Here is a 26,750-nt window from a genome sequence, read left to right on the forward strand (position 1 = left end):
ATCGCTGCCACCACCACTACCACCCTACAACCACTACCACCACCACAACCAACCCCTACAACCCCCACCACCACTCACCAACCGGAATAATATTTATCACTTCTTTTATAACACTTTTTGTTACAATAGTCCAAATGGGGTTATCTAACTTGCAAGGTTTTGAAACAATGGCCTATGATCGTCATTATATATGAATGTCATTTTCACCACCACGTCAAGGTTTTTAGACTATAATTGCAGTCACAACAACCGTATTTCTCCATAATTTTCTACAACAAGAATCGCAAAGAAAACACGCACCTATAGTGGAAAACCTCATTTACAAGTGTGGTTATGTCGGTAGTTGCAAAGTGGTTTTGATGATGGTGGTTGTGGGTTTAGTGTGGTGGTGATGGTGATTTTAGTGTGGTGGTGGTGGTGGCATGGTGGTGGTAGTGGTGATAGTGGTGAAGGGTCATGAAATGAGATGTGAGACTAAATTGAACAAATTTAACTAAAATAAAAACTTATTTGAACAAAACACCATCAACCATAACGTGAACAATGTCACGTCATGTCAACAATGTCAGCATGTACACTTTATTACTATCAATTTAAACGGTGTCAACAAAAAAAAACAAAATTGAATATAATTTAGTAAATCAGGAACCAAATTGAACGCGTAAAAAAAAGGAACCAAATTGAACGCATAAAAAAATGATCAAATTGAATAAACTGAAGTAAAAGAAATAACCAAAATAGTATTTAAATCAATAAAAAAATAAATTTAATTCAGGATAATATTTTTTAAATTGTCTTACATTTTTCTAATTTGTACTCTTTTATTATCTATCAGCAAAGAAAATTAATGGTTTAAGTCCATGAAATATAACTATATTGTTAAAGGTATATTTCAAGTAGGTAATTTCAAATGTAAAGAACATTTATAAAATTAACTAGGTATATTTTACGATCAAACTTGACTAAAAATTATTCTTATATGTTATTTTTTATTATTTTGATTGTTTACGAGAATTCCATTTATTTCGATTGCATCATCTTCGTAACTTAATTATGTTTTATGGATATTATTTTGACATAAGAAAACTTAAAAGGAGAGTTCACATATTATTTTAAGTTGATCGATAATAGCATTAAAATGATAATAATAGAATTGTAAAATGATTCTTTTTAAAAGGTGAATTTTAAGTATAAATCAATCTTACAAACTTAATTTGTAAGGTGGTTGCACCACTTATATATTATAAACTAATATTATCACTAGTCGATGTAGGACTTTCAACTCACTCTCTCACACCGAGACATATACATATTAAGTATGAGACTGATGGCGAAAGGAATGATAGACCCAACAAATGACATGACAAATTGTTATGATAAACTTTAATTTATGACTCTTATACCATGTTAAGAAGTGAACTTTTAGCATAACTCAACCTTAAAAAAGTTTACACCCTCTTATATACTATAAACTTGCATAATCTCTAACCAATGTAGGACTCCAACATACTACGCTGAGGTATATATATCTCTACTGTGGGACTAGATATTAAAGATTATGATGAAATGAGAAAGAAATATATCGAAGATGTGAATGAATTTCATAGCAAACCAAAATAATTAGAATATATATATATAAGCTTACTTAATTAACTATGAATAATTTAATAATCTAAACAAGGACGAGTACTATGAAGGGTATCTACATACTCATCCTAATACCCAAGTACCAAAGTGAACAAGTCGGGAATTCTCCTGTTAATGCAAAATTCTCGTCAAAACGAAACGAGTTCGAGCAATATCCACAAAAACAAATTTATTTGTCATCTTTAACTATTACGACAATTACATATAATTATAGTAAGACATTTATTAACATTTATGATAAAGATTTCAGTTTTCTTAAAATGCTAAAACATAACTAACAACAGGTATATAAAAATAACTCATTCCCATATATATATATATATATATATATATATATATATATATATATATATATATATATATATATATATATATATATATATATATATATATATATATATATCACTCCTTATTCTGAATACACCATTAATTAAAATATAATTTACTTTTCGTAAATTTAAAGTATAGTTTACAAATAAAAAGTATTTAATTATTACAAATTTTAACTTTAATATAAATACAAACTAAATCATATTTATTTATTATTTATTACAGTAATATCAAATAAACATTTACTGCATGTACTTTACTAACTAAAATATCAGTCTACAATTTATAACGCACGTGTCTCGGAAATAGCATATAAATGAAAATAGTAAATATTTAATTTCAGCACATCTTCTATGTATTTAATATGTCTAATGAATTTAACGTAGTGAAAATATAATATTTGTTTTCTTTTTTTTGTCAACTAAGTTCATTTGTGTCTGCAATTATAACTCAATATGCATAAGTTAAATTAAAATTTGTATTATAAATTTAATAAAATTACATATTTCTCAGGAAACATTGTTATTTCATTATTTGAGCAATAACCATTTTTTTCATTAATAAGACGAGGTGTGAATTACTAACACTGTTTTTGTTATGATATAGATGTTATGAATTGTTTAAAGTCAACTATATTATAAATTATTAGCAGTTTTTAGATTTAATTATTGCTTTTAACTTAAAACAAAAAAAACTAAATAATAATTTAATTGAAGACAACATCATCACAAAAGTACATCATCAACCATAATGTATGCGTACCTTCAAATGCTTGTTTCAAAGAATTTCACTTGAGAGTGACTACAATTCCAATGATAGAATTTTGAGATAACTTAATTTTTAATTTTTCTACATTAACACCATTCTTTAACTGTGAGTTTTTCTTCCTAGATTAACAATTCCTAAATTTTCATTTTGAAATGAAAGAAAGGGTAATAAACAATACAAAATAGTTTTTTACAACGATCAAATTCAGCGTAAAAAACATACATTTATGGTAATTTTAGTAAGAATTTGATTTTTACACGTAAATATACATGAAAATAAAGTTTTCATATATTAATAATATTATACTGAAATTAAAATATTGATTAAATAAACAAGTCACGCAAATGAGTTATATAGCACAGATAATTTAGAAAGAGAGCTTTTATATGCAAATACTTAATTGAAAATGTAACTTTTCATTTTGATGGAACTATTTAAGTGCAGTTATAAAAAGGGTTTTTTAATTCTTTAAATAAGGGTAGCATTTATTTGTCCTTTAATTAAAATTTCCATTTTCTTAGTTTTTCAATTTTGTAAAATGTTTCTTTTTCATTTTTCGAATTGGACTGTATTACTTGATATAGTAAATGATGGACCGTTAAGCTTTTCTATACGGATTTAATTCAATGACATGAATTTTTCAAAAACTTATATATGTTTTAGTTTTCTAACATACTACTCTTTTTTTACTATCCGACTATATTTTTTCAATTTTTTAATCACTTCATCTTAAGCAATGTTATTTTTAGTTTCTACTGTTAAATGATATTACTAAAATCTTCGAGTAGTTGTAATGTAAATTATCAGTTAACAAATACAGATATTTTGTAATACTAATCTTTTTTCACTTCATTTTCATTTTCAAAATTTTGGTTCAAGATGGAATAATAATTAAATTTCTTTATTCGAATCAAACCTGGTTACGTTAATTTGTGACATTTTATCTTTGAAATATTGTGAAAATCGTTATATTTTATATAATTTTATTATATAAATTATTATTCTCCATTTTTTATTATTGTGGAATAACACTCTTTATTTTATGAATGATACGTTATTTTGGACTTATGATGAACGGTTCATGATACGTTGGATCGTTTAGTGAATGGTCTATGATCAACTATAATATTGTTCAATAACATTATTCCTAATCAAGTACGCTTCCACTAATTAAGTATTAGGAACTGTTCTGAATATATTTTGAATATTTTATTGTATGATCACACTCTTTATGATCTGTCTGTTTCGATCATAATCTAACAAAAGTGACATAACTAATATCAAATGTAAAATATATATCTTTTGATTTATTTTTACTATGATGTACTTTTTGAAGAAAATCGTTTAACAAAGAAATATATTAGGTAAGAGATGCAAATCATAATTTTCCGAAGACAAAAGTCAATATTGATAAATGATTAAAGTATTATACTTTTCAAAGTTAACAAAAAATTAATAAATTAAAAAAAAAAGTCACTTAATTAAATTCAGATGACAAAAACAAAAAGAGAACATTGTACCTAATGTGAAAAACTAAAAACATATTCAAATCTTTAATAAATTTTAAAAAATAGTCATGTCATTAAATCGAATCCATTCGATATATATTAACTAAACTACAATTTGTTATATCATCAATCATGTTTATTTCTAAAAACTAGAAAAGAAAATATTATAAAATTAAAAGATAAACATTTTCATTAGAAGTTAAAAAAACAAACAAACTAGTAACCGAATTTGGATAATTAAAATTATATTTATGGCAAAACAAAACTTTTAACTTAAGTAGAATAGTGGAAGAAAAATTGGAAGATAATTTTAAAATACATCAAGAACTTAAGATTTTCAATAGTTTTTTGTGTTATATAATTAGTAATGTTACATGTTTAAATTTTCAAAGTTAAAATTTACATTCCACAATTCTTTATGGACTAGGTTGAATAATTATTCCCTTAAGCCTACACATCGACCTTTGTCGAAAACATGATTGTCGTTGTCTGAGAAGAAACACATCCACAAAACTATTTTCTCATTTATAACTTCCAATGTCGTCTTTTACTTCACTATCAAAAAATAAAACTACTTTTTTTTTAAATATTTCTAATAATAATTTACTTTTTGATAACTAATTCGACCCTACTTCTTAATGTTCAACAGATGCAATAAAAGAACACCTTAAAAAAATATATCAATGGTTTTGTTCTTCACAAAGTTTTTTTGTGTGTGGAATTCACTCAATGCTCATGACCTAATATAAATAACATTTTGAATTAAAGAAAATAATTGAAAGATTGTAAAAGTTATTAGGAGATAATTGAATGCACTTTTTCCTTCATAATATTACTTAAAGTGAGAATTATTTACTTAATATGAATTAATTTACATTGAATAAGTCTATTTGAGAGACTTTGATCATTAATTAGACGTTAATTTCAAATAAAGTTACTCAATACTCGTCATGTGCGTGATTAACAAAAAAAAATGCAATTCTTACTTTTTCATTAACTATGACTCGCACTAACTTGTCCTTTCTCATATAATCACGGGTGCACCAAAATAGCCTCACGTGCAAGCAAAAAAGAGGACTTAAAATTTGAGGAAATTTTTTTTTTTACTCTAAACAAAGTTTTCATTATGTGACCTACGATTTCTCTTTACTATGTTGCAAGCATGAAGGAAGGGGAGAAAGAAAAATTCTTTATACTTATATAGGGAAGTCAAGAAGAAAGTTATTGAGATTCAGTTAAATAAGATAAAAAATTATTTTTTTTCTATTTCTGTTTGTCACCTTAAAAGTAATATTAAAACATAATTATCATTTTAATTTAAATTTGAAACTTTCCCACATAATATCCTTACAAGAGTAGTTTCTTACATAAGAAAATAATATATTATAATTTAGTATATTTCCATATATAACTATCAGAAGTATTTTCTATAGAAAATTGAACGATACATGGAATTTAGTTTCAATCAATCATAAGAGTTATTGTGTTTATTATTGTATGTCCTTCGTACAAGTTGTCATGTTGACCTAATTTTAATTGTGCACATTCTAAATTGAAGTCATGCAAAAGTTAGTATAATTTTAGTCCAATTTTGATAGAAGTTGTACCAATTTGATACAATTTCAATTTTAAAAATGTTTTGAACTAAAATTGTATTACCTTAGCATGACTTATTTCATAATAAAGTTATGTCACCTTGGTGGCTCGAATTATCTATTTTCATAATTGATTTAAAATTTGTCTTATTTCATTAATTTAAAAAAAAAAATCATCAAAATGATGTTTTTGCCGAATTTGTTTATCATAAAACCATCTTTTAATGACATATCTTTTAATGTTACCAATAAATTTCTATAAAAATTCTAACACAAGTCTGAGTCATCAACAATAAAAATCCTATTATATTGTTAATGTATATAGAGACATTATGAAAAAAAATATTGTATTCAACCACCATATCATGTTGCAACTTAAACGATGTCAACAACCAATCATTAACCTCTCACTTTATTAAAAATAATCACTCTCATAAATTCTTCATTCAAATACATGAAAACATCCAAATATATATAATTACAAATACATAATTATTTTCTATATAAAACATTCATATGTAATATCATTCCAAATGTTCTTAGTATCATAAGAAGTTGATGATTCACATATCTACTTCTTTAAAAAAAATTACTTCATTTTAACATAGAAATGACTTGTTGATTCTTTTTCAATTTGTCTTCCCTCTCAAATCTAAGTGTATTGACATGCAACTTTGTTGATCCTATCCTAATGGAATCTAGATCATGTTTAAGCCTTTGCACGTTCCTCACATCATAAAACCTAACAAATCCATGTTTATGTCCCCACCTGTCTAATTTTCTAGATATGAACACTTTAAGTGACTCTATCCCAATGCTGGAACACCTTCCACATATCAGATTCACCATAACTCTATGGGAAAAAAGGAGAAGTACGTATTGATTTTTCTTTCCCTAACCATGGCTCCTCTCACTTATATTCAGACGGAGTGAGTCTCAAATGTCATCGATGATGTGAACACCACCTTTAGAAATTGGAAAATAATAGAATTGGCTTTGATATCCCTATGAATAATTGTATGATGTGTGTACATGTGAAAATATACACCATAACGCTCGTGGTTTTAGTGCTACTAGGTTTTTAGTTTCTAAATTAGTTGAATATTCCTTTCATATAACAATTAATATTTTTTTGTCTTCTACATAGTCCATCCATTGCTCTTCCTATTTTCAGGTGATTTTTTTTTTCTTTTTCAATTGTTATTGTGTTATCTTGACATTGATTTGTGTTTTAACGGAATGTTTATGGAAGATATGCAGAGAAAGATATGTTAGTTTTGATGCACCAATATTTCACAACCAAAAGGAGGGTGAATTGGTTTTAATAAATTTTTCCCAGTTTTAGTAATTTCGAAACTGTTTTGATAAAACATTTGCTTGTTGAATCAATTAAAATAGTGTGATTGGATGTTTAACGTTTAGAGCATTTATACCATGTCAAAAATATAGAAAATAAGAGATATATCACACAAGAGATTTATACTAGTTCGATTCTTTAAAATCTACATCCAGTTTTCTTTAGCAAACAACATCTAGAAATTTTCACTATATCTCAAGAATTACAAGATTTAAATATACACTTGATAAATCCTGACTTTAAGACAAAAATAACACACAAGCAAGGCTACCACACACTTCCTTAAACAAACAAAACAACAAGGCTATCACACACACTTATTTTAGACAAAAAACATAAAAAACAGAGAGTTTCAAACTATACTAAAACACAAGAACACAACCTAAAAATTAGATTGAGTACATCTTTTTCAAGTCTGAATTTTCTTCATCTTGCCAAGCCAACTTTAATGTGTCTTGATGAAATTCTCAAGGAGGACCTTCCAAAATTGCTTCAAAAATCTGTCCCACACCGACACCTATCATTGTTGATCATTGTTGGTGCAATAATTTACATTCTTTTAATCTTTTTATTAATGTAGTATTTTTTTGGCATTGCATTAAAAAGTTAATACTATTTACACAATGATATAAAAGTAAAGAATCACCTTTATCAAACAAAATATAAAAAGAATAAATCAAATATTAATATCTTTAAAGAATTATTCTTATAATAATTACTAACTTAATTTTAGAATAATAAACACATTAATAGTTTATTTAGTCATTTAAGAATGTGATAAATATTGTAAAAATAATCAAAGTAACATGTTTTATTAATTATAGGTAATGTGTTCATGATAATTATGGTCCACTGTTAGTAACTTTCTTATATATACTCGATTTATAAATTCAATAAACGGGAGATCTTAAAACATGTTTAATTTTTTATTTTATTTTAATTTAACCAATAGTTAATAAAATGCTGTGAGAAAAAGCTAAGCAACATTCTTTAAATATTGATTAAGAGTAGAAATAAAAAAAAATTACAAAACTCATTTACACATTTCATGTAATTTTTAATATATTATCTTTTTTACTAATAGCCAACGAGTTATTATACTAAATACTTGTAACTAGTATTAATGGATTGCATTCAGCCAAAATAACTAATTAACTATTTTCTTACCGTATGAGGAATCAAGTAATATCTATATTTAACTGAGATGCAAACTCTTCTCAAATTTTATTGTATTAAGAATATTTCAAATTTCATATTAAATATAAAAAAAAGATGTGTGATTGTTTGAGTTTTGCAATAGCGGTCCAAGTTCAACGTTTTGGAAATTGAGATATGCATAAATGTTTTGAAAATTGAGGTATGCATAAATGTTTTAGTTCATTAATTAATGATATAAAAAAAAGAGCTTCTTTTTCTTAACACTGAGTAAACCTTTATCATCATGATTTGACTTACGCTAAACCTAATTAGCCCAAAGAGATACAGACATAGATTATTCTGTCTGTTAAATCTTGCATTACTAATATTATTCTGGAAAATATCCATTAACAAAGTAATTTTTTTATAAATTTGATAAATTACTAAATAAAGTAAAAAAATACTATTTTTATTATTTCTTTTTTATTAAAAAATAAAAAATTAATTACTTTAATCATATTTATAAAAAAATTATCAACTTTATCGAACAAAATTTGTCAAAACCTCATTTTCCCCTTATTTTATATATCTTATAACAATAATAATGATAATAATAATTGTTATTATTGTTATAAATAAATAAACAAACACATTTTTAATTTAAAATGACCGTAAAACTGGAACAGAATATATATTTGCATTTTCTAAAGGTACCTGTCATCTGAAAATCAATTTATTACAATGACTTTAGTAAATAAAATTATAAATTTATAAGTTTATAAATAAAAATATTTATATTTTGGGAGAAAATATTTTTTTAATATATAATATACTTGTGTCATTGGCTGTTAAAAATATATATATTTGGTCATAAATTTTATGCTAAAATAAAAGTCCTATTAATTATAACTACTTTAATAACAATAAGTGTATGTTTATAAATTAAAAATAAAAACATTTATATTTAGGGTACACCTTATATAAATATAATCACTAACTTTTATATATATATATATATATATATATATATATATATATATATATATCACATAACATATAAATATTATTTTTTATAATTTAATTTCAATTTGTTATGATAAAAAAATACTGATAAACCAGTTTAATGAGATTTGTGGGATTATATCATAAATTAGAATATACATTTTAAAAAACAATATATTTTTTCTTTTTCACACTCTTAATTAAATATTATTAATATTAGATTTTTTTTCTGATGTAGATTTCTATTCCAAGCACTAATCTCACATCTAATATAAAATTTTATTTTTAAAATTTTCATGTGTTTTCTTATTTAGTTTGTCTTGTTTTTTCTGTCTACATTTATAAATCAAATTTTATTAACATTTTTTTTAACGGTGAAAAGTAATCTTATATTATAACATGAATTATTTATTATAATTTTAAAAAATAATTTACATATTTTATAGAACTATAATCACTTCCACATGAAATATAAAATCAATATGAAATCGAAATATTGGATTTTATTTTGAAATCTCTATCGCCGCAATAGAAACCAATAGGAGAATTTTACCTGTGCATCAACCCGATAAACGCTATTAATTCGTACAAATCGATGGGAAGACATGCATTGGTTTCTTTTGAGATTTTACCTAATATTTTGGTCATAATTTTTTTTATTCCCGATGTAATAAATAAGTATCTTCTTTTACCAAAAAGATCTCTTCTTTAAAGATCACGCCACAGATAAATAGCAGAATCAACAACAATAACCATCATTAGTCACTGTAACTTATACTTTGGGGATTCTCTGCACCCACACTCAAAATGTTCAAGAACATGGAAAAAACTACAGCAACTTTTCTAGAAAAAGAAGAAGAAGAAGAAAAACCCTCCGAAGAGTGGTGTTTTGGATGCAAGGATGGTGGGCAAATGATCATCTGTGATCACCCGTGAGTCTTCTCTTTAGTTTCTTTTCACCAAGAAATGTTGCTTAGTTTAGTGTTAATTAATCAATGGGTGTTAATCACCATCCATGTTTATTTATTGTCTTTTCAGGGGGTGTAAGAAAGTCTATCACCCAATCTGTGTGGGAAAGGATGCCGGTTTTTTTGAGCATGTACATTCATGGTTATGCAGTAAGTTTGTTGTATTTATTATAATGGCGTTAATGTATTAGTTACCTTCTGCATGCAATGAAATCTGGTAGTGATAAAAAATACAAAACATGTTTTGCATGTATTGGAATCTGTGTTTTAATCTATTATATATAAGGATTGGATAAATTTTATACTTCTACATTTTGAAACTTTGATTTGTTTTTCTTCGTATTTTCAGGTAGACATTTTTGTTGCCAATGCAATGATATTTCAAAATTTCACTGTCTTGCATGTCCAAAGAGTTTGTGCAGGAAGTGCTTTGGTGCGTCCGAAGAATTTACCGTTGTTAGAGGGGTAAAAGGATTATGCATAGACTGTTGGAAGCTGATGGAGATTGTAGAACAAAATTTAGACCATGACTCAAATGGGGTAAGCGTTAGAATGGAATTTTGAATAGTTCTTAATAAATTTACTTGTTTATGATCTGATATTCCTTACTGTCAAAAATAATAACACATTCATGAAACTAGCTAGTTTGACAGTTTAATATTGGAACGATCATAAAGTATCTTACAAATTTAGTTACGATGTTACCATTGATGTTCTTATTATAACTAAATTTGGTAGTATCTTGTAAATTTGGTTTCGATGTTACCCTTGCTGCTCTTGTTATAACTAAAGTTGGTTAGTTTTTGTCGGAACAACAATACTGGTTTAATCAAATTAGTAGTACTAGTTGGGGTTATATTACTATGTATGTTCTTACTGGCCTTGAAAACTTATTTGCTCATTGCAGAACAAAATAGCCTTGAATGACAGGGAAACATACGAATGCCTGTTCAAAGAATATTGGGAAATTATTAAGGTAGAAGAAAGATTGACTAGTGAGCACGTTTTTGCTGCACAGCCAGATTTCAGAACGTGTAAACCTTTTCAACATCATAAAGAAAACAGTAAAGGTGAAGAGAAAAAAGTACAAAATGAGTTGAAAGAAGGGTCGAGAAGTGATGCTATTTTTGCTGAAAGCCCGGACTACAAAAAGTTTGAGAGTTTGCTACATCATAAAAAAGTTAGTGAAGTTGAAGAAGCTCAAAATGAGGTAAAAGAAGGGTTTACTGGTGATGTTACTTATGTTGCACATGCTGACTACGAAAAGTTTAAAAGTTTTAAGCATCATAAAAAAATTAGTAAAGTAGAAGAAGAAGAAGAAGAAAGTGAAGATGAAGAAGAAAGTGAGGAAGAAGAAAGTGAGGAAGAAGAAGAAGACGATGAAGAGGAAGAAAGTGACGAAGGAAATGGTTTGATGTCATTTACTAGTGATGAAGATAGTAAGTCAGCTAAAAGGAAAAGGAGCAACGCAGAGGAGTTTGTGGGATGGGGATCAAAACCTCTCATTAGCTTCCTTGAATCCATTGGGAAACATGGAACTGAACCATTAACCAAATGGAATGTGAATTCTCTCATACATGAATACATCAAAGTGAAAAGCCTTGACCACCCTAGATACAAGGAGAAGTTCCTCCCTGATGAACGGTTGTTTCCTATATTTAAAAAGAAAGTTGTCTCAAAAGGGGATATATATTATCTGCTTGAGTTTCACATTGCCAAGAGAATGGACGATTCATTTGAGGATAAAAACAATGTTCAAATCAGTAACAGTTCACTGGACCAGCATCTCAATGCTAAGAAATCATGCATTCAAAGCAATTTGTCAACCTTAATTGGAAAACCTCCATTGAGAAAGGGAGAGTCTTTTATCAAGCATAGCCACTTTGCATCCATTAATGCCCATAATATAAAGCTCATTTATCTAAAACGAAGTTTGGTGCTTGAGTTTTCAAAACAGCCTGAAAGTTTTCTTGGTAAGATTGTTGGGACTTTCGTCCGAGCTAGAATGGATTCCAATGATCCTAGGCAAGGGAAGTCTTACCATCTCGTGAGAGTTTCAGGTAATAAATTTGATACAGATCTGATACTTTGTGTTCACCACTTCCATTCTTTCTTTTTTTGTATGTTATTTCATATTTGTTCATGTAGTTTTAGTCTCTTACTTATGTCTTAATTCTCACATGATTGACCCTTTCTCTTGCTTAACTTCTAGGTGTTGAATTTGATGAAACGTCTAAGAGAACCCTCTTGCAAGTTTCCATAATGCCTAAGGCCATTGCCATTTCAGAGCTCTCTGATGAAGATTTCACAGAGGTAAATGACTTGCACTGAGCCTGTAATTATGTTCATGGAATCAACTATAAACATGTAATAGGAAAGATATCTTTCCAAATGTTTCCAATTCTTAGTTGAATTGGAAATTATCTAATTTTGACATTCCTCTCATCTCCTAGAATACATTAGATACCAACTGTGTTATTTTTCTTACAGCAAGAATGTGAGGATTTGCAGCAAAAAGTGAAAGCCAGCTTGCTCCCAAAGTTAACTGTGGTAAGTTATTTGATACATAAAGAGCATATGTTTTATCTTTCGAAGAGTGACTATCTGAAAAATAGTTTAATTGGAACCATATTATTACTACACATTCTTGTATCAGTTTTTGTATGCGTAGTTTAATGAATATTATCATAACTTAGAAAATGGTAGTTTCTTTCCATTGAACATATTTCAAACCACGATTATAACTACTTTGTCTTTACCTCAATGGCGTTTGGCAGGCTGAGGTTCAAGAAAAGGCTGAAAGTCTTCATGAGGATATAAAAAAACATGTATGATTCCCTGACTCTGCCATGTCAACATTTATCTTTGTTGCTCTTCTGATTTCAACATATCTGATCAATAACTAGTTTATATGCATTTTCTGGATTCTATCAATCGAATATCATTACATCAAATGCAGTAGCCAAACTTTTTGTTTCATCTTCTACTCATCTAATCGAACTCTATTTTACTTATATCATGTTAAGATGTGGTAACTATTTATGCAGCAAAACTTTCACTTGTGTGGTTCACTTTCTTCTACTTACATGTAACATGGTTTAGTATTTGTTGAATTAACAGTTTGCAAATATGCCACATAATATTGTTTTTCTGACAATCCTCACTCCATGATTATGTTCTTGGTAGAGCTTCACTACTCGCTTAGTTCATCTGCAAAATCAAATTGACCGTGCAAATCTCAGAGGACGAAATAAAGAATATCCTTTTATATTTTACATGGAAGTTAATGAACATGTGAATTCATTCTAGCATCACATTCCTACATACTTACTGATACTAACTAAAAGTGTTTGATACATAATGCATTATGATGTATGCTCCTAAGATGCTATAATTAGTGTTGTTTGGTTTGGCATTTGATCCATGTTTGTATTGTATCTCCTAAAATGTGTCATTCAAACCAATCAAAATACAAAAAAATTAAAAGAATTATAGTTTGTATCTCCTTAACTGCTTTTGCCATACAAAAATTGCATTACTTGAGGAAAGGGAACGGCTTGAACAACTATGGAAACAAGAACAACTGATAAAGAGCGTACCATCAGTTCGTGCAGAGCTTGTTGAGGCAAAATGTGGTGATTCAGAAGACAAAGTGATTCCTCACTCTTAATTGTAAGTTTTTGAGATATGGACTCAGTTTCAGACTTAGCTTTTCACAATTATTAAGTTTCTAAACTGACAAATGAACAATATTTTGTATCTCTAATCTTATATAAGAATTCCAGTCCCTGCATTTTAAAATTTTCTTTACAAAGCCTCATAATAGAGATTTTTTTTTTTTTACATCGAGTAATGAATTTGGTTGATAAAAATATACATCTTTGTGAATATTTATATTTAAAAAAAAAAACAAAGAATGATGTGTTCTTACTAAAATATTTAACCCATTACTATATTAAATGGTTTAATAAGATTAATATGGTATTTTTTAGTATAATTTTAATTCGAAAAATATAAATAATCTTCCACAAATAAATGTCATACTAAAGTTCACCAACACTAATATAAAAAGTTGACCAAGATGATGAATGTTTTAAGAATTTTGTGTTGAAATAAGATATGGTTGTTGTTTTGAGCATGATATTTAGTGGCAATAATTAAGAAAAAGTGATTTGCAACTACAATGAGTGTCAACTCAACTGCTTTATATCTTTATCTTAAGTAGAAAGTCAACCAACTTTTGGCATATGTTATAAAGCTATAAGGCATTGCTTATCTAATTTGCAAACCTTCAAGAGTCTAAACACTTATTTGGTGGCCATGGAATAATAATAATAATAATTTTATCTTATTATATTAAGTTATTTGGTAATAGTATGTAATTAGTTAATGTAATCTCTTATTTTATCCTATTAATAAAAAGGATTTCTTATTCTAATATAGGTGTTGAGTTAAAAACTAATGGAATAGGCATATATATATATATATATATATATATATATATATATATATATATTGTTCATAACATATGTCTTGTTCAAAAGATTACTTTAAAAAAACATTTCATTTAGTTTTTTTAAAAATGATTTCTTCCTATCTTTACTAGTGTATAATAAAAAATAACTTCTCAATATAAAAAATAAATTAACTTAAAAAATGAACAAATAAAGATCAAGGATAAAGATTATATGGAGAAAAGTAACAGTGACTAAATTTCAATTTTTAAAAATTAACTTAATAACCCAATTTTGTCCTCCTACGTTAATTTACATTAACACTAAAAGTAATTGAAGTTAAAACTATTGGAAATTATTGTTTTATAATACTAATCTTTTTACTTTTACTATAACTTGTATGCTGTTTTTAGATTTGTTTGTTGTAATGGAAAATAAATTAAAACCTTTTTTAAGTTTAAATGAAAAAAATTAAAATATTTAATTAAAAATAAACTAAAATATTTTTGAATTAACTGAAAAAACATAGATTTTTTTATTTTAATTAAAAAAGTTATTTTTTTAATAATTTGGTTAAAAAATAGTTTTTTTTTTAATTAATGTGAATATGGAATTATTATTAAAAAAAAACTTGTTTGTTTGTTGGCCATTGTTGGTGCAATAATTTATATTCTTTTAATCTTTTTAATAATCTAGTCTTTTTTTGGCATTGCATGAAAAAGTTAATACTATTTACACACTGATATAAAAGTAAAGAATCATCTTTATCGAAGAAAATATATGTAAAAAATAAAATATTAATATATTTAAATAATGATTCTTATAATAATGACTAATTTAATTTTAGAATAATAAACACATTAATATTTCATTTAGTTATTTTAGAATGTGATAAATACCGTAAAAAAATTGAAGTAACATATCTTTTAATTATTGTTAATCGTCTTCATGACATTTATGGTCGAGTGTTAATAATTTTATTATAAACATTTTTTTAAGTTCACATTTTAATGTTTGAGAGTTTGATGCGAACTTAATTAACATGCGGATTTAATTAAGATGCAAACTTATGAATTTTTAAGAATCATATTATAATATAAAATATTATGAGTCATAATATAATTATAGTATAAAAGATTATGAATGTTGAAAAATTTTAAAAATGATTAAAATATGATAAATATAAGATATACGACAAATATAAGAAATATGTTAAAAAAAAATTGTTATATATATATATATAATAAAATATAAAGTCAAGTAACTTTAAGAGATTTTTCGTAAAATTATTAATTTGAAAATTTTCTTTTTTAAAATACAGATTTAAACGAGATACGAATGTTATATATATATATATATATATATATATATATATATATATATATATTATACTCAATTTATAATTTGGATAAACGGGGCCTTAAAACATGTTTTAACTTTTATATTTTAACCAATATTTAATAAAATAAAGTGAGAAAAAGCCAAGCAAATTCTTTAAATATTGATTAAGAGTATAAATAAAAAAATTACAGAAGTCATTTAGACATTTCATGTAATTTTGAATATTGTTTTTTATTAATAGCCAACAAGTTATTATACTAAATACTTGTAAGTATAGTACTAATGGATTGCCTTCAACGAAAATAACTAATTAACTATTTTCTTACCGTACAAGGAATAAAGTAATATCTATATTTAACTGAGATGCAAACTCTTTCTTTTGAGTTTGTTAGCATTATTTTTTAAATTGTTTTTCTCAATTACATATTTAAATATAAAATATGTTGTCAAATACTACCAAAAATATATAGGTTTAATTATGTTTTTGGTTCCCATATTGGAGTCAAAATCTCAAAATGGTACCCAAATTTTTAAAAGTCTTAAAATGGTTCCTTTTTTGTTGAAACGTCTCACTTTTGCCCTTCCCGTTAAGTCAAGGTTTACGTCGTCGTTAGAGGGAGTGCCACGTGTCAGTGATAGTGACACGTGTCAGTATTACGCCACGTGTCATTTTGTTAGTCTCAATTTGATCCCTTTATTTTAATTTGTCTCAATTTAGTCCCAATTTTTGTAAAAATTAGCAATTTTGTCCCCCTTCAAATTGAAACAAAATTTAATTTTATATAAATGTTATACAAATATTTTTATTAAATTTGATATTTGTATTCAAATTGATATTTTTATTATATATTTTTAATATAGCTAAGTTTAGTTAAAATTATGTTTCACATTCAACTTTACTTAAAATTGTTTTAAAATTTTAAATTTATATGTGTTTTATTGTAACATGAACTAGGTAATTTATGAATTTTTTTCTATTAACATTATTTTCTATTAACAACTTTTAAACCATTTTAAATAAAGTTCAATGTAAAATATTAATTAAATGAACTTAATTTGGTTAAAAATATTTACTTGAAATATCAATTTTGATGGAAATATTTGTTTACATTTATACAAAATTAAATTTGATTTCAATTTAGAGAGGGACAAAATTGCTAATTTTTACAAAAATTGGGACTAAATTGAGACAAATTAAAATAAAGGGTCCAAATTGAGACTAAGAAAATGACACGTGACGTAATACTGACATGTGTCACTGTCACTGCCACGTGGCACGATGACAGTTTGACACGTGGCAATTTTTTTAATTTAAAAAAAAATTCAAAAAAAAAAATAAAAATAAAAAAAAATTCAAAAAAAATTTCAAAAAATCGAGGAACTGACACGTGACACTCCCTCTAACGGCGTCAACGTTGACTTAACGGTAAGGGCAATCGTGAGACGTTTCAACAAAAAAGGAGACCATTTTGAGACTTTTAAAAATTTGGGTACCATTTTGAGATTTTGACTCCAAAATGGAGACCAAAGACATAATTAAACCAAATATATAACTCAAATTTCATTGTATTAAAAATATTTCAAATTAAATACAAAACAAAGAGGCAACATGTGATGTGATTGTTTGAGTTTCGCGATAGTGGTCCAAGTTCAATGTTTTGGAATTTGAGATATGCATAAATATTTTAGTTCATTAATTAATGATAAAAAAAGAAGAACTTTTTTTTCTTAACACTAAGTCAACCTTTATCATCATAATTTGACCTACTCTAAAGATAATTAGCCCAAAGAGATACGGAGATAGATTATTCTGTCAAATCTTGCATTACTAATATTATTATATATCCTATCATAATAATAATAATTATTATTATTATAAATAAATGAACTTTTTTTCACTTTCATTAAATTACTTTGACGTGGCATGCCGACACACCCTTCTTAAACGTGACCGAAACATTTTCGTGTATGGATATTTTTTTAATTTAGTTAAGTTAAAGATATATCATCACAAAGAGAATTTTATTATTTAAATATAAAAAATAAGTAGTATATAGATATTTTTTATTGAGAAATAAGAACGATATTTAAAATATTATGATTTTTAACAACTTTCAAGAAATCGTTTTTTTTTTTTCTTGAAAAACCCACTTGCCTAATTTTTAAGGAGGGACCAGGGACGATATTCATTGAGACATGTTCATGGAATGCTTTGCATGGATTCAAAGCCCGTACCCTTCTTCTTCTTCATCATCAATGCTAGTGCGCAGAACAGTGAGTTCAACGTTTTGTTATGTGTGTAATTAAGAATATTAGCAAGATCTGAATAATTTGAATAAATATTGAGCACTGTTTTTTTCATGTATATATATTCTGTAGCTAAGGTGTTTGTTGTTATACGTGGCTGGGAAAATCGAAAATTGGGGAAAAAGAAAAAGCATTAGATTGAAGATAGTAACTAGCACTTCACGGGGACAATGGAAAGAGGCGGCAGAAACAGTAAGAAAACATGATCAAGAAGTGCATAATGTTCCTGCCGCGCGCATACTACTTTTGACCTATCTGCCCAAAACAATCATTACTTTTAGCCTTTACCAGATGCCCCAAGTTTACAAGAGAAGCAACCTGGAAAGTCCTTTGGAGTTGGATTCTACAAACCAATGCTACTTTCTCACACAATGCATATAAAATTGTGGGAGCAGTTTCTGCTAGTGCTACATCTCTCTGAACATCATTACAAATCTGATTATGTGTATTTTTTTAATTTCATTTCAACAGTCTCTGTGTGCGTGCGTGCTTTAGTTTGGAATTTTATCACACAAAAAAGGGGATGTCATCGATCATGTGATCACTTTCATGCACTTTTGTTTTGAAAGCCATGCTGTTTATTTGGACCACATGTACATTTTCTCTGGTATAGTAATCATAAAGGAACCGAAGCTACCTTGAAAGAGCTTAAGCGGCCACCAAACTTATTACTACTCCATAGTACAGAGGAAAAGGACACACATTATTGTGTTGTGCTGTGACTATGAAGACTCCTTGCTGTGAGAGCATGGGAATGAAGAAGGGACCTTGGACTGCAGAGGAAGATCAGATATTGGTTTCTCATATTCAACGATATGGCCATGGCAACTGGCGTGCCCTTCCTAAACAAGCTGGTAAGTTCTTCTTCTAGTTAGCAACATTTTCTGTGTAAACACCAGCAAAGGTTAAACAAACAAACATATGTATGATTATATGACATGGTTGTTTAATCAGGATTGTTAAGGTGTGGCAAGAGTTGCAGGCTTCGTTGGATAAATTACCTGAGGCCAGATATTAAACGAGGGAAATTCAGCAAGGAAGAAGAAGATACCATCCTAAAGCTGCATGAAATTCTTGGAAATAGGTGAGCATCTAATAACATGTATTCATTCTAATATCTTCTGATTCTGTCTATTGTCTTCTCTACGTGCATGAAACACCATGAATATGATTTCCTGGTATTATTATGATTTAATGTAAGAGATGTAATTGAATGTGATTGAATTTGGTGAAGTATGAAAATTTGATGATGATCACCCCTTGATGCTTAGGTGGTCTGCTATAGCGACAAGCTTACCCGGAAGAACAGACAACGAAATAAAGAATTTTTGGCATACCCATTTGAAGAAGAGGATCCAAAAAAGTAGAGTGCATATAAATGGCAATGCTTCATCGCATATCTTGCAAGAGGCTCAAGCAAATAGTTCGTCAAGTTCAAGTGCAGTTTCTAGTGTCTATGGAGATGTAATGCTTGACAATTACGGTTTACCCTCAAGGAAGAATCCAATCAATCCACCTATTGTAGGTACTGGCTTTTATGGTGCAGTCTCCTCAGATACTTTTGGAGAAACTGAGGACAATCATGGTTCTTGTCAGCTAAGCGAAGAAATGGAATTTTGGTACAATATATTCGTCAAATCAGGGCAAACATCATGAGACAATGAAAATCTAGGACATTATTAGTATGCATCAGATATACTTTGTCTACCAGCTTCTTTAGTAACTTACAGATGTCAAGTCAACCTTTGGTTTCAGCTTAATTGGTGTTTGTGTAAAAAACTTAAAATCCATTTTGGAGGTTCAAATTGGAAGATGAAAACTAAAGATGAATGAATAATTTTGTTAATAGAAACTGCATATGAGTTGGGCAGTTACAATACAAATAGGAACATTTTACTTTTGATTGTCATTTTTCGTTGTGAAATTTTGAATTTTATTTGAAGCCCAGGGAAATTTTCCCTTCAAGTTTGCTCTTTCTTTTATTAATTATTTTGGCTAAGGTTCTGCCGCACCATTATTTTGTTACCATAGGTGTGAAAAAAAAAAACCTACAATAAACTCAACACCAAAACGAAAAAGCTTAGAGATTGAGCTGAGTTACAAGATAAAGGAGTTACCTTTTTCTCTCTACAAGTTAACTCCAAATATGTTTGGGAAAAAAAGGAGCAATAGAATTTCGACCTATAAACAGACGAATTTGTGAATCATGATCTTTCAAATATATAGAAAAATCGTGAGAATTGAAATGAAACCTTTCATCTATTTTGACATATTTTAATTGAATTCTAAGAAAAAATTACTACAAAAAACAACTATTTCACGCAGCAACTTTTTCAAGTAACAAATATTTGGCAGATTTTGGATATGATGAGTATCACCAGATGTTGAAAGTTTAGGACTTGTTTCTTTCTTATTTTCTGCAAAAATTTAAATTACTTTCCCACTTAATATTTCATTTGCCCACAGTTAAACATTTTTCAAAAATTTTCAAAAATCATAAAACAGTTCGTCCACGGTGGGACTCGAACCCACAGTCTCCCGCTCCGGAGGCGAGCGCCTTATCCATTAGGCCACGCGAACTGTTGGTTTCCTTCCTAATATATTTTAATTTATCAACTTTTCTTAATTAAATCTATTGGTTTTTCTTTATATAACAGATAAAATTTCATTATTTTCGTTATTAGTGTTTTTACTACTTAGTGTACTTATTAGTTTTTCTTTTTTCCTTATATCTAAATATTTGTTGTATTGACCGTTACTTTTTTTTTATCAATGGCTTCTTTCTTATACAATTTGGTTTTTGTTTTACAATTTGCATATACTTGTTTCAAGTTTCATATAAAATGTTGTTTTGTCATGTTATAAACATTTCATCATGACGAAGGCTCAATTAGTAGTGATGATATTTATTAATTCAAACATATAAATATTCTAAAAAAAACAATTCTCTCGTGTTCAAAGTTTTTTTATTTTTTTTGTTGGTTAGAAATACTGGTGTGTTATGATCAAATTTCTAACTTTAATAATTTCATAAGAATAAATAAGTGTTTTTCTAACTTTTATAATCATGAAAATAAACAATTTAGAAGTAGCATGCAACAATAAAACTTTGAAAGAAGAAACTGTGAAAGATAAAGCAAAACCCTATGAAACTAAAATTTCAGACATAAACTGAGAGAGATAACATTGCATCGTTGCAGTGGCGCGCCCAATGGCTCTAGGAATCTCGAACATTCTGCACTGCCCCAAATTGAGTTTCTCCCACAGCAATCTCCGTCCCAAAGTTTCAACCTCTCTCAGGTCATTATTTCTTCCTCTTTTCTTATCCGTTTGTAAGAATCGAAGAACGAATTTATTTTCCGTTCGAATTCGTTTGTTTTTCGCATACGACGCGTTTCTTGTGATATCCTCGTGGACATGATTTCTCGGGTTAATAAAATGCAGTTCGGTGTCGATTTTCAGGTTTCCCCAGACGGCAACATGGAGTGATAGAAAGATTGTCTGTGCTGCTGCATCTGCGGCAGGGAGCTCCAATTCCGATGGTGACATTAATCCTTATGAGGTAAAGAGTAAAATCTACTCTGTAATTAGTTCACACTTTGAAATTTGTAGTTGTTCGAATTGTATCTTAGTTTCTGTGATGTCATATAGGTGCTAGGTGTAAGCCCTCTGGAGAAATTTGACATGGTCAAGGCAGCATATGCAAAAAGAAAGAAGGAAGCTGAGATGAAGGGCGATGAAGCAACTGCTTCCAGAGTAGGTCGACTTTTTTTTTTCCTTTTTTATTTTGTGTGAAATGGTTTTCATAAATCGGCATTCCAATCATATAATATTACGGAACAGTCTGCATTGTCATTACTGATACGGCAACTAGTTTCCCAAGTTTGAAATGGGCAAGGTTGATTTGTTGCATTCGTATTTGGAAGTTAACAGTGTGTATGAGCTGTGCAATATGTATAATATTGTTGAATTTACTTATAATGCTTGTCCTCCAAAGTAAGGCTCACTTGTGGGATATAATTACCGGAATATCCTTTATTTTTTGAGGTTCTTAGTGATGTGTATTGATATTTGATTCTTTTTTCTCAAAGTTTAATGCACTAATGTGTGGGATGTTGTGCGCTGTGAATGTATAATTCAGCTGGAAAAGGCATATGACAAACTCATGATGGCTCAGTTGACTAATCGGAAAAAGGGTGTAACTTTTGGATCATTTAAGGTAATGTAGGTGAATCTTTCTTGCTGTGGACACTTAAAATCGCACATATAACTTGAAGGCGAAATAACAGTGAAATACTTATTGTTTAAGTTCCGTTTGAGGTTCAAGCTACTTTTGTTAATTTAGTTTTGGATGTGTTTGTAGTCGCCAATAAATTTTAACCAATAGTATAAAGTGTGAGGAATAATGTGTAAGAGAGTGTATTGCTAGCACTGCCCTAGATTCCAATTTGTTATTTTCGTTTGCATCTCCAAATCTTAATCGTGTGTTAAACTAAATGCAGGTTTCAAAGGAGATTAAGTATGCTGACAAGCAGCCAATTCTACCTTGGGGGCCAAGGTTTGGTGTTTCTTATGATTAGTAACAATGTAGTTTTTTTTCTGTATATTGTTGTTGCTACTATTATATCTGGTAATTCTTACTTTAATGGATGATTTAATGTTTAACTTCTCTAGGTTGACATGTTTCCTTTCTAGTAATCACAGCTAGGATCTCTGATTGCTTTACCGCATGCAGTCATCTCCCCATTATGAATTACCACCTTCTCCCCACCTCTCAGAAAAAAACGTTTTTGTCGAATAGTGTAAATCTAATCTATTTCAATAGCTCTTTTAGAAACAAGACAAAACTCAATCAAACCATCAAATAAAAAGTATTAATTAGGATATCCGTATACTCTCATATTATGAGAAGGTGATGGTTGGATTGGAATCTTCTCTATTTGGATTAGTTTTTTCTTTTTTTAATTTTTTATAAATACAATAATGTGGAAGGCAAATCTCATTTTTCTTGCTTGCATAGATGGATTACATTTATTTCTCATGTTTTACTTTTTATTCAAATTATTGTTTCCCCCCTTATCACTATCACTTTATTGATAGCTACTTTGTAACTTTTTATGTTATTTTGTATGTAATTTCAGGTTTACTAAATCAAGTCAAAATGACATACGCATAAACTTGGCAATATCTGCTGTTTTTGTGAGTTGGATACAGAGTTTTTTTTTTTCGGGGAAATATCAATACTTAAACCATATCAATCTTGTGACTTATGTCTTAAAATGTAGTGTTTAAGCAGAGTTATTTATCATCTTTCTGCAGACAGCATGGATCCTTGTTAAGCGCAGTGCTGAATATAAACCTTTGCAGTTTTTAGCATTTGCCTTTGTTTATAGGCTTTTTGAGAAGTTAAAAGCCTTTGAATCTCCTGTAACCCGCATATATAATGTGAGTCTCATCTTCTATGACAGCACTTTTGTGAAATTTTGAAATTTTCCGTTTTCACACTTCGTTGAATTACTAGTAGAATTGTATAGTTCATGTTATTGTTGGCTACAGGAAGAGGGTGAAGACACAGGAGAAGGATTGCGCATGGGGAAACGACTGCTCCGAGCATTGGCTTTGGTTTTTGGATGTGTAGCAATTTCATCTTTGGTATGATGATTCCTTAGATCTTTTGGTGTGACTTATGGATCAGTACTTTGATATCCCAAATTTTTGGCTTCTGTTTCAATTGATGTACATATAGTGTTTTTTTTTTCCTGTAACAAGAAAAGAAAGGAAGAGGGATCAATTCATCTCTTTACCCCCTTTTCCTATTTTACTTTATGTGAAACCAAATTGTTGTTCATTATGGTATGATGCATCAATTATGTTCTTTTTTAATCTTTATTGAATCTCTTTTATGAAAGAAGAAAACCACGGTAGCCAAACTATGGAATTTTTATTTTGTACTGACTTCCACTAGTAGTACCAAACCAGGCAAATGACGCCCTAACTAGTTTTAGTTGTAGTTTTTTATGGAAGTTGGATATTCTATTTATTTGTCACTCAATATTTATCGTAGTTGAATGTGGCTGAAGTTCTCTTTTTTCTTATCATCTTTACACGTTGGCATGGGCATGTCTCATAATTATTTAATTTTCCAAATGAAAATTAATACTTTCTGGTTCTTCTCATGCAGGCATATACTTTTATTTTGAACATAATTGAGTTTGCTGGTGGTTTTATTCCTGCACTTTTGTACAACAATCAGGTATACTATAAATCACTGAGAGCAAGCCCTTCCTGGCTTCAAATATATTATTATGATGTGTGCCGGGCAGTATTTTTGCCTTTAAAACGTTGGGACATTCTTTATGTGAATTTTCTTGCCAAATACATTTTATTCCCTATTTGCCTGATGCAGTTAAGAGAAGAATGATGTCATGGTTATTGATTTAAAACTTTTTCTCGGTTACGTGAGTATTGTCTTATAATACATGTGATGTGAAGGGATGGGTTGCTACTGAAGTAGGATAAAGATAGCTAATTTAGTGGCCATGTTTCTTAAATAGCATATGAATTTAGATTGTGTAACAAAATAAAATTTACGAAGCACAGCTGCAATGGTAGGGGCTTTTCCCCTTGAACAGTTGAGAGTATCAACTAATATTTCATGAATTCATTTTGGTCGACTGCAATTCCATTGTTAGTTTATCCTTTACAATATAAAATTTCCATGATGTTATAACTTTTGTCATCTATATAATTAACATCCATTTTGGGCCTCTAAATATGTATGTGAAGTTAGATAGGTTCTCCAAAGATTGCTGCTTTGATGATAATTAGTGACATTGGTTTTCCTTCCAAAAAACAATTTAATGGTAAAATGTAAAATTTTAAAACCAATTTGATCATGTTATTGATTTGATATATATTTATAAATGGTGGACCAGTGTTGTGTTGCTATCATCTTTGAAAGACCAATAATATCAATTAAACTAAATTTACGCGTAGCATGCAACTTAGTCTACGGGTGATGGTGTGGGACTAGTCTGGTTTCTTGTCTGCCATAACAAAGATGCTGTTTCTTCAATGACACATTTTATGGCATGCATTGGTTTTCAATGTACTCTGGAAACAAGATAAACATCTCCTAGTGACTAGTTTTATTTGACATTTTTCTTTATTGCTGAATGCCAATCCTAGTTAGTATCTATCCTATTGGTCAGTGTGTGTTTCTGGTAAGTTGACAATCTGTTATGGTATCTGCAGGAATTGGTAATCACCACTTCATCGGCAGTGATGCTTTATATCATGGCATCTTATTATAGATAGTGGAGTTTGTCCTGAAGACGAAGAAAGTCATCATCCATTTTTATCTTGCTTTTGTTCCTCACTATAGTGTTAGCTCAAATTTTGTCAAAAGAGATGTATTTTTTCCTTGTTTGAATATAGTAGGAATTGTGTTAACTTTCTTATGCTACCTTTTTCTTTTGGGGGTGTGTTTTATATTCATTTTGACTATTCACATATCATAGTGGTACATATAATCACGCACTCTCGCTCGTTTTTCTCGTTTATTTATTCTATTTTATTGCCAACTAAATAAAATGCTCATTTCTGTCTTGGACTACCATCATGCAATGCAAGATGCCTTGTTTGACCACACTTTTATACGAGAAAAATGTAGAATTTGGTTATGTTCCATACGATGAAGGATTAAGTCGCTTTTTGTGTCAATGGTTTTCTCGATTTCACGTGGGTCTGAAACGCAAAACTGGAAAAACGAAATAGGTTAATTTGAATTAAACATCAACTCATTTTAGAATGGAAAAATAGTATAATAGGTCAGTTTGTTTTTTCTTTTTTCGAAAAGTATTTTTTTAATAAAATAAGAATATTTTTTGTGTATGTTCAATCTGTTTATTTTATAAATATATTTTTTTTAATAAACAGTTTCAATTCGTTTGTTTATGCTTTATTGGAACTATTTTTTTAATAAAATGAATAGATTTATTTTTTGTCTAATCTACTTATTTTAAAATGAAAAAAACAGTTTTCAAAATAAGTGATTTGGAAAATATTCATTTCAGATAAGTTTGTTGAATATGTTATGCTACCTTTTAGAATGGATTGAATGCATGAATGTGAAGTAATTAATTAGATTAAAAATATACTTAATTAAATAGCAATAATTTCAAAAGCCAAAATAAGAATAAGGTATCATACATGATTCTTTTTTAGGCTTTTGGTGGTGCGATCTTGTTAGGATGCCAAGCATAGCAAATAAGAGTCCATAAGTAGAATGAGATGGTGAGATATGTTTGCATTTGTTGGTAATCTAAATTAAGTCT

General features: G+C 28.4%; 3 protein-coding genes and 1 non-coding gene across 5 annotated transcripts; 3 read left to right on the forward strand and 1 right to left on the reverse strand.

The window, feature by feature from the left end:
• Positions 1 to 10,023: 10,023 nt before the first annotated feature.
• LOC114188940 (zinc finger CCCH domain-containing protein 19-like) lies at positions 10,024 to 14,099 on the forward strand. Its single transcript, XM_028077616.1, has 9 exons — positions 10,024 to 10,276; positions 10,383 to 10,462; positions 10,662 to 10,852; positions 11,220 to 12,372; positions 12,525 to 12,625; positions 12,803 to 12,862; positions 13,090 to 13,140; positions 13,499 to 13,569; positions 13,838 to 14,099. Exons 1-9 carry the CDS (start codon positions 10,152 to 10,154, stop codon positions 13,980 to 13,982), a joined length of 1,977 nt encoding a protein of 658 aa, XP_027933417.1. The 5' UTR covers positions 10,024 to 10,151; the 3' UTR covers positions 13,983 to 14,099.
• A 4,194-nt stretch (positions 14,100 to 18,293) lies between these two features.
• Positions 18,294 to 20,379, forward strand: LOC114188787 (transcription factor MYB4-like). Of its 2 annotated transcripts, XM_028077431.1 has the most exons (4): positions 18,294 to 18,381; positions 18,487 to 19,268; positions 19,369 to 19,498; positions 19,686 to 20,379. In XM_028077431.1, exons 2-4 carry the CDS (start codon positions 19,139 to 19,141, stop codon positions 20,068 to 20,070), a joined length of 645 nt encoding a protein of 214 aa, XP_027933232.1. In that variant the 5' UTR covers positions 18,294 to 18,381; positions 18,487 to 19,138; the 3' UTR covers positions 20,071 to 20,379. The 2 variants fall into 2 exon arrangements, with proteins under 2 accessions (XP_027933232.1, XP_027933233.1); XM_028077432.1 differs by lacking the exon at positions 18,294 to 18,381 and having other exon boundaries at positions 18,413 to 19,268.
• Positions 20,380 to 20,921: 542 nt separating this feature from the next.
• On the reverse strand, positions 20,922 to 20,994 carry TRNAR-CCG. Its single transcript has one exon. It is a non-coding gene; the product is annotated as a tRNA-Arg (tRNA).
• Positions 20,995 to 21,498: 504 nt separating this feature from the next.
• On the forward strand, positions 21,499 to 25,962 carry LOC114187193. Its single transcript, XM_028075361.1, has 10 exons — positions 21,499 to 21,714; positions 21,877 to 21,976; positions 22,066 to 22,170; positions 22,556 to 22,633; positions 22,917 to 22,972; positions 23,556 to 23,613; positions 23,734 to 23,859; positions 23,971 to 24,066; positions 24,596 to 24,667; positions 25,669 to 25,962. The coding sequence occupies exons 1-10, from the start codon at positions 21,626 to 21,628 to the stop codon at positions 25,729 to 25,731; spliced, it is 843 nt and encodes a 280-aa protein (XP_027931162.1). The 5' UTR covers positions 21,499 to 21,625; the 3' UTR covers positions 25,732 to 25,962.
• The last annotated feature ends 788 nt before the right edge of the window (positions 25,963 to 26,750 follow it).

Source organism: Vigna unguiculata, chromosome 6, assembly GCF_004118075.2.
Source record: "Vigna unguiculata cultivar IT97K-499-35 chromosome 6, ASM411807v1, whole genome shotgun sequence".
Classification (NCBI taxonomy): Eukaryota; Viridiplantae; Streptophyta; class Magnoliopsida; order Fabales; family Fabaceae; genus Vigna; species Vigna unguiculata.

Bases quoted from the DNA above. Each gene is read 5' to 3' on its own strand.
- LOC114188940 (XM_028077616.1), top strand. From the start codon at position 10,152: ATGTTCAAGAACATGGAAAAAACTACAGCAACTTTTCTAGAAAAAGAA. The intron at 10,277-10,382 runs GTGAGTCTTCTC...TTGTCTTTTCAG, and splicing joins ATGATCATCTGTGATCACCC to GGGGTGTAAGAAAGTCTATC. The intron at 13,141-13,498 runs GTATGATTCCCT...TGTTCTTGGTAG, and splicing joins ATGAGGATATAAAAAAACAT to AGCTTCACTACTCGCTTAGT.
- LOC114188787 (XM_028077431.1), top strand. From the start codon at position 19,139: ATGAAGACTCCTTGCTGTGAGAGCATGGGAATGAAGAAGGGACCTTGG. The intron at 19,269-19,368 runs GTAAGTTCTTCT...TTGTTTAATCAG, and splicing joins TGCCCTTCCTAAACAAGCTG to GATTGTTAAGGTGTGGCAAG. The intron at 19,499-19,685 runs GTGAGCATCTAA...CTTGATGCTTAG, and splicing joins CATGAAATTCTTGGAAATAG to GTGGTCTGCTATAGCGACAA.
- LOC114187193 (XM_028075361.1), top strand. From the start codon at position 21,626: ATGGCTCTAGGAATCTCGAACATTCTGCACTGCCCCAAATTGAGTTTC. The intron at 21,977-22,065 runs GTAAAGAGTAAA...GATGTCATATAG, and splicing joins GTGACATTAATCCTTATGAG to GTGCTAGGTGTAAGCCCTCT. The intron at 23,860-23,970 runs GTGAGTCTCATC...TGTTGGCTACAG, and splicing joins CTGTAACCCGCATATATAAT to GAAGAGGGTGAAGACACAGG.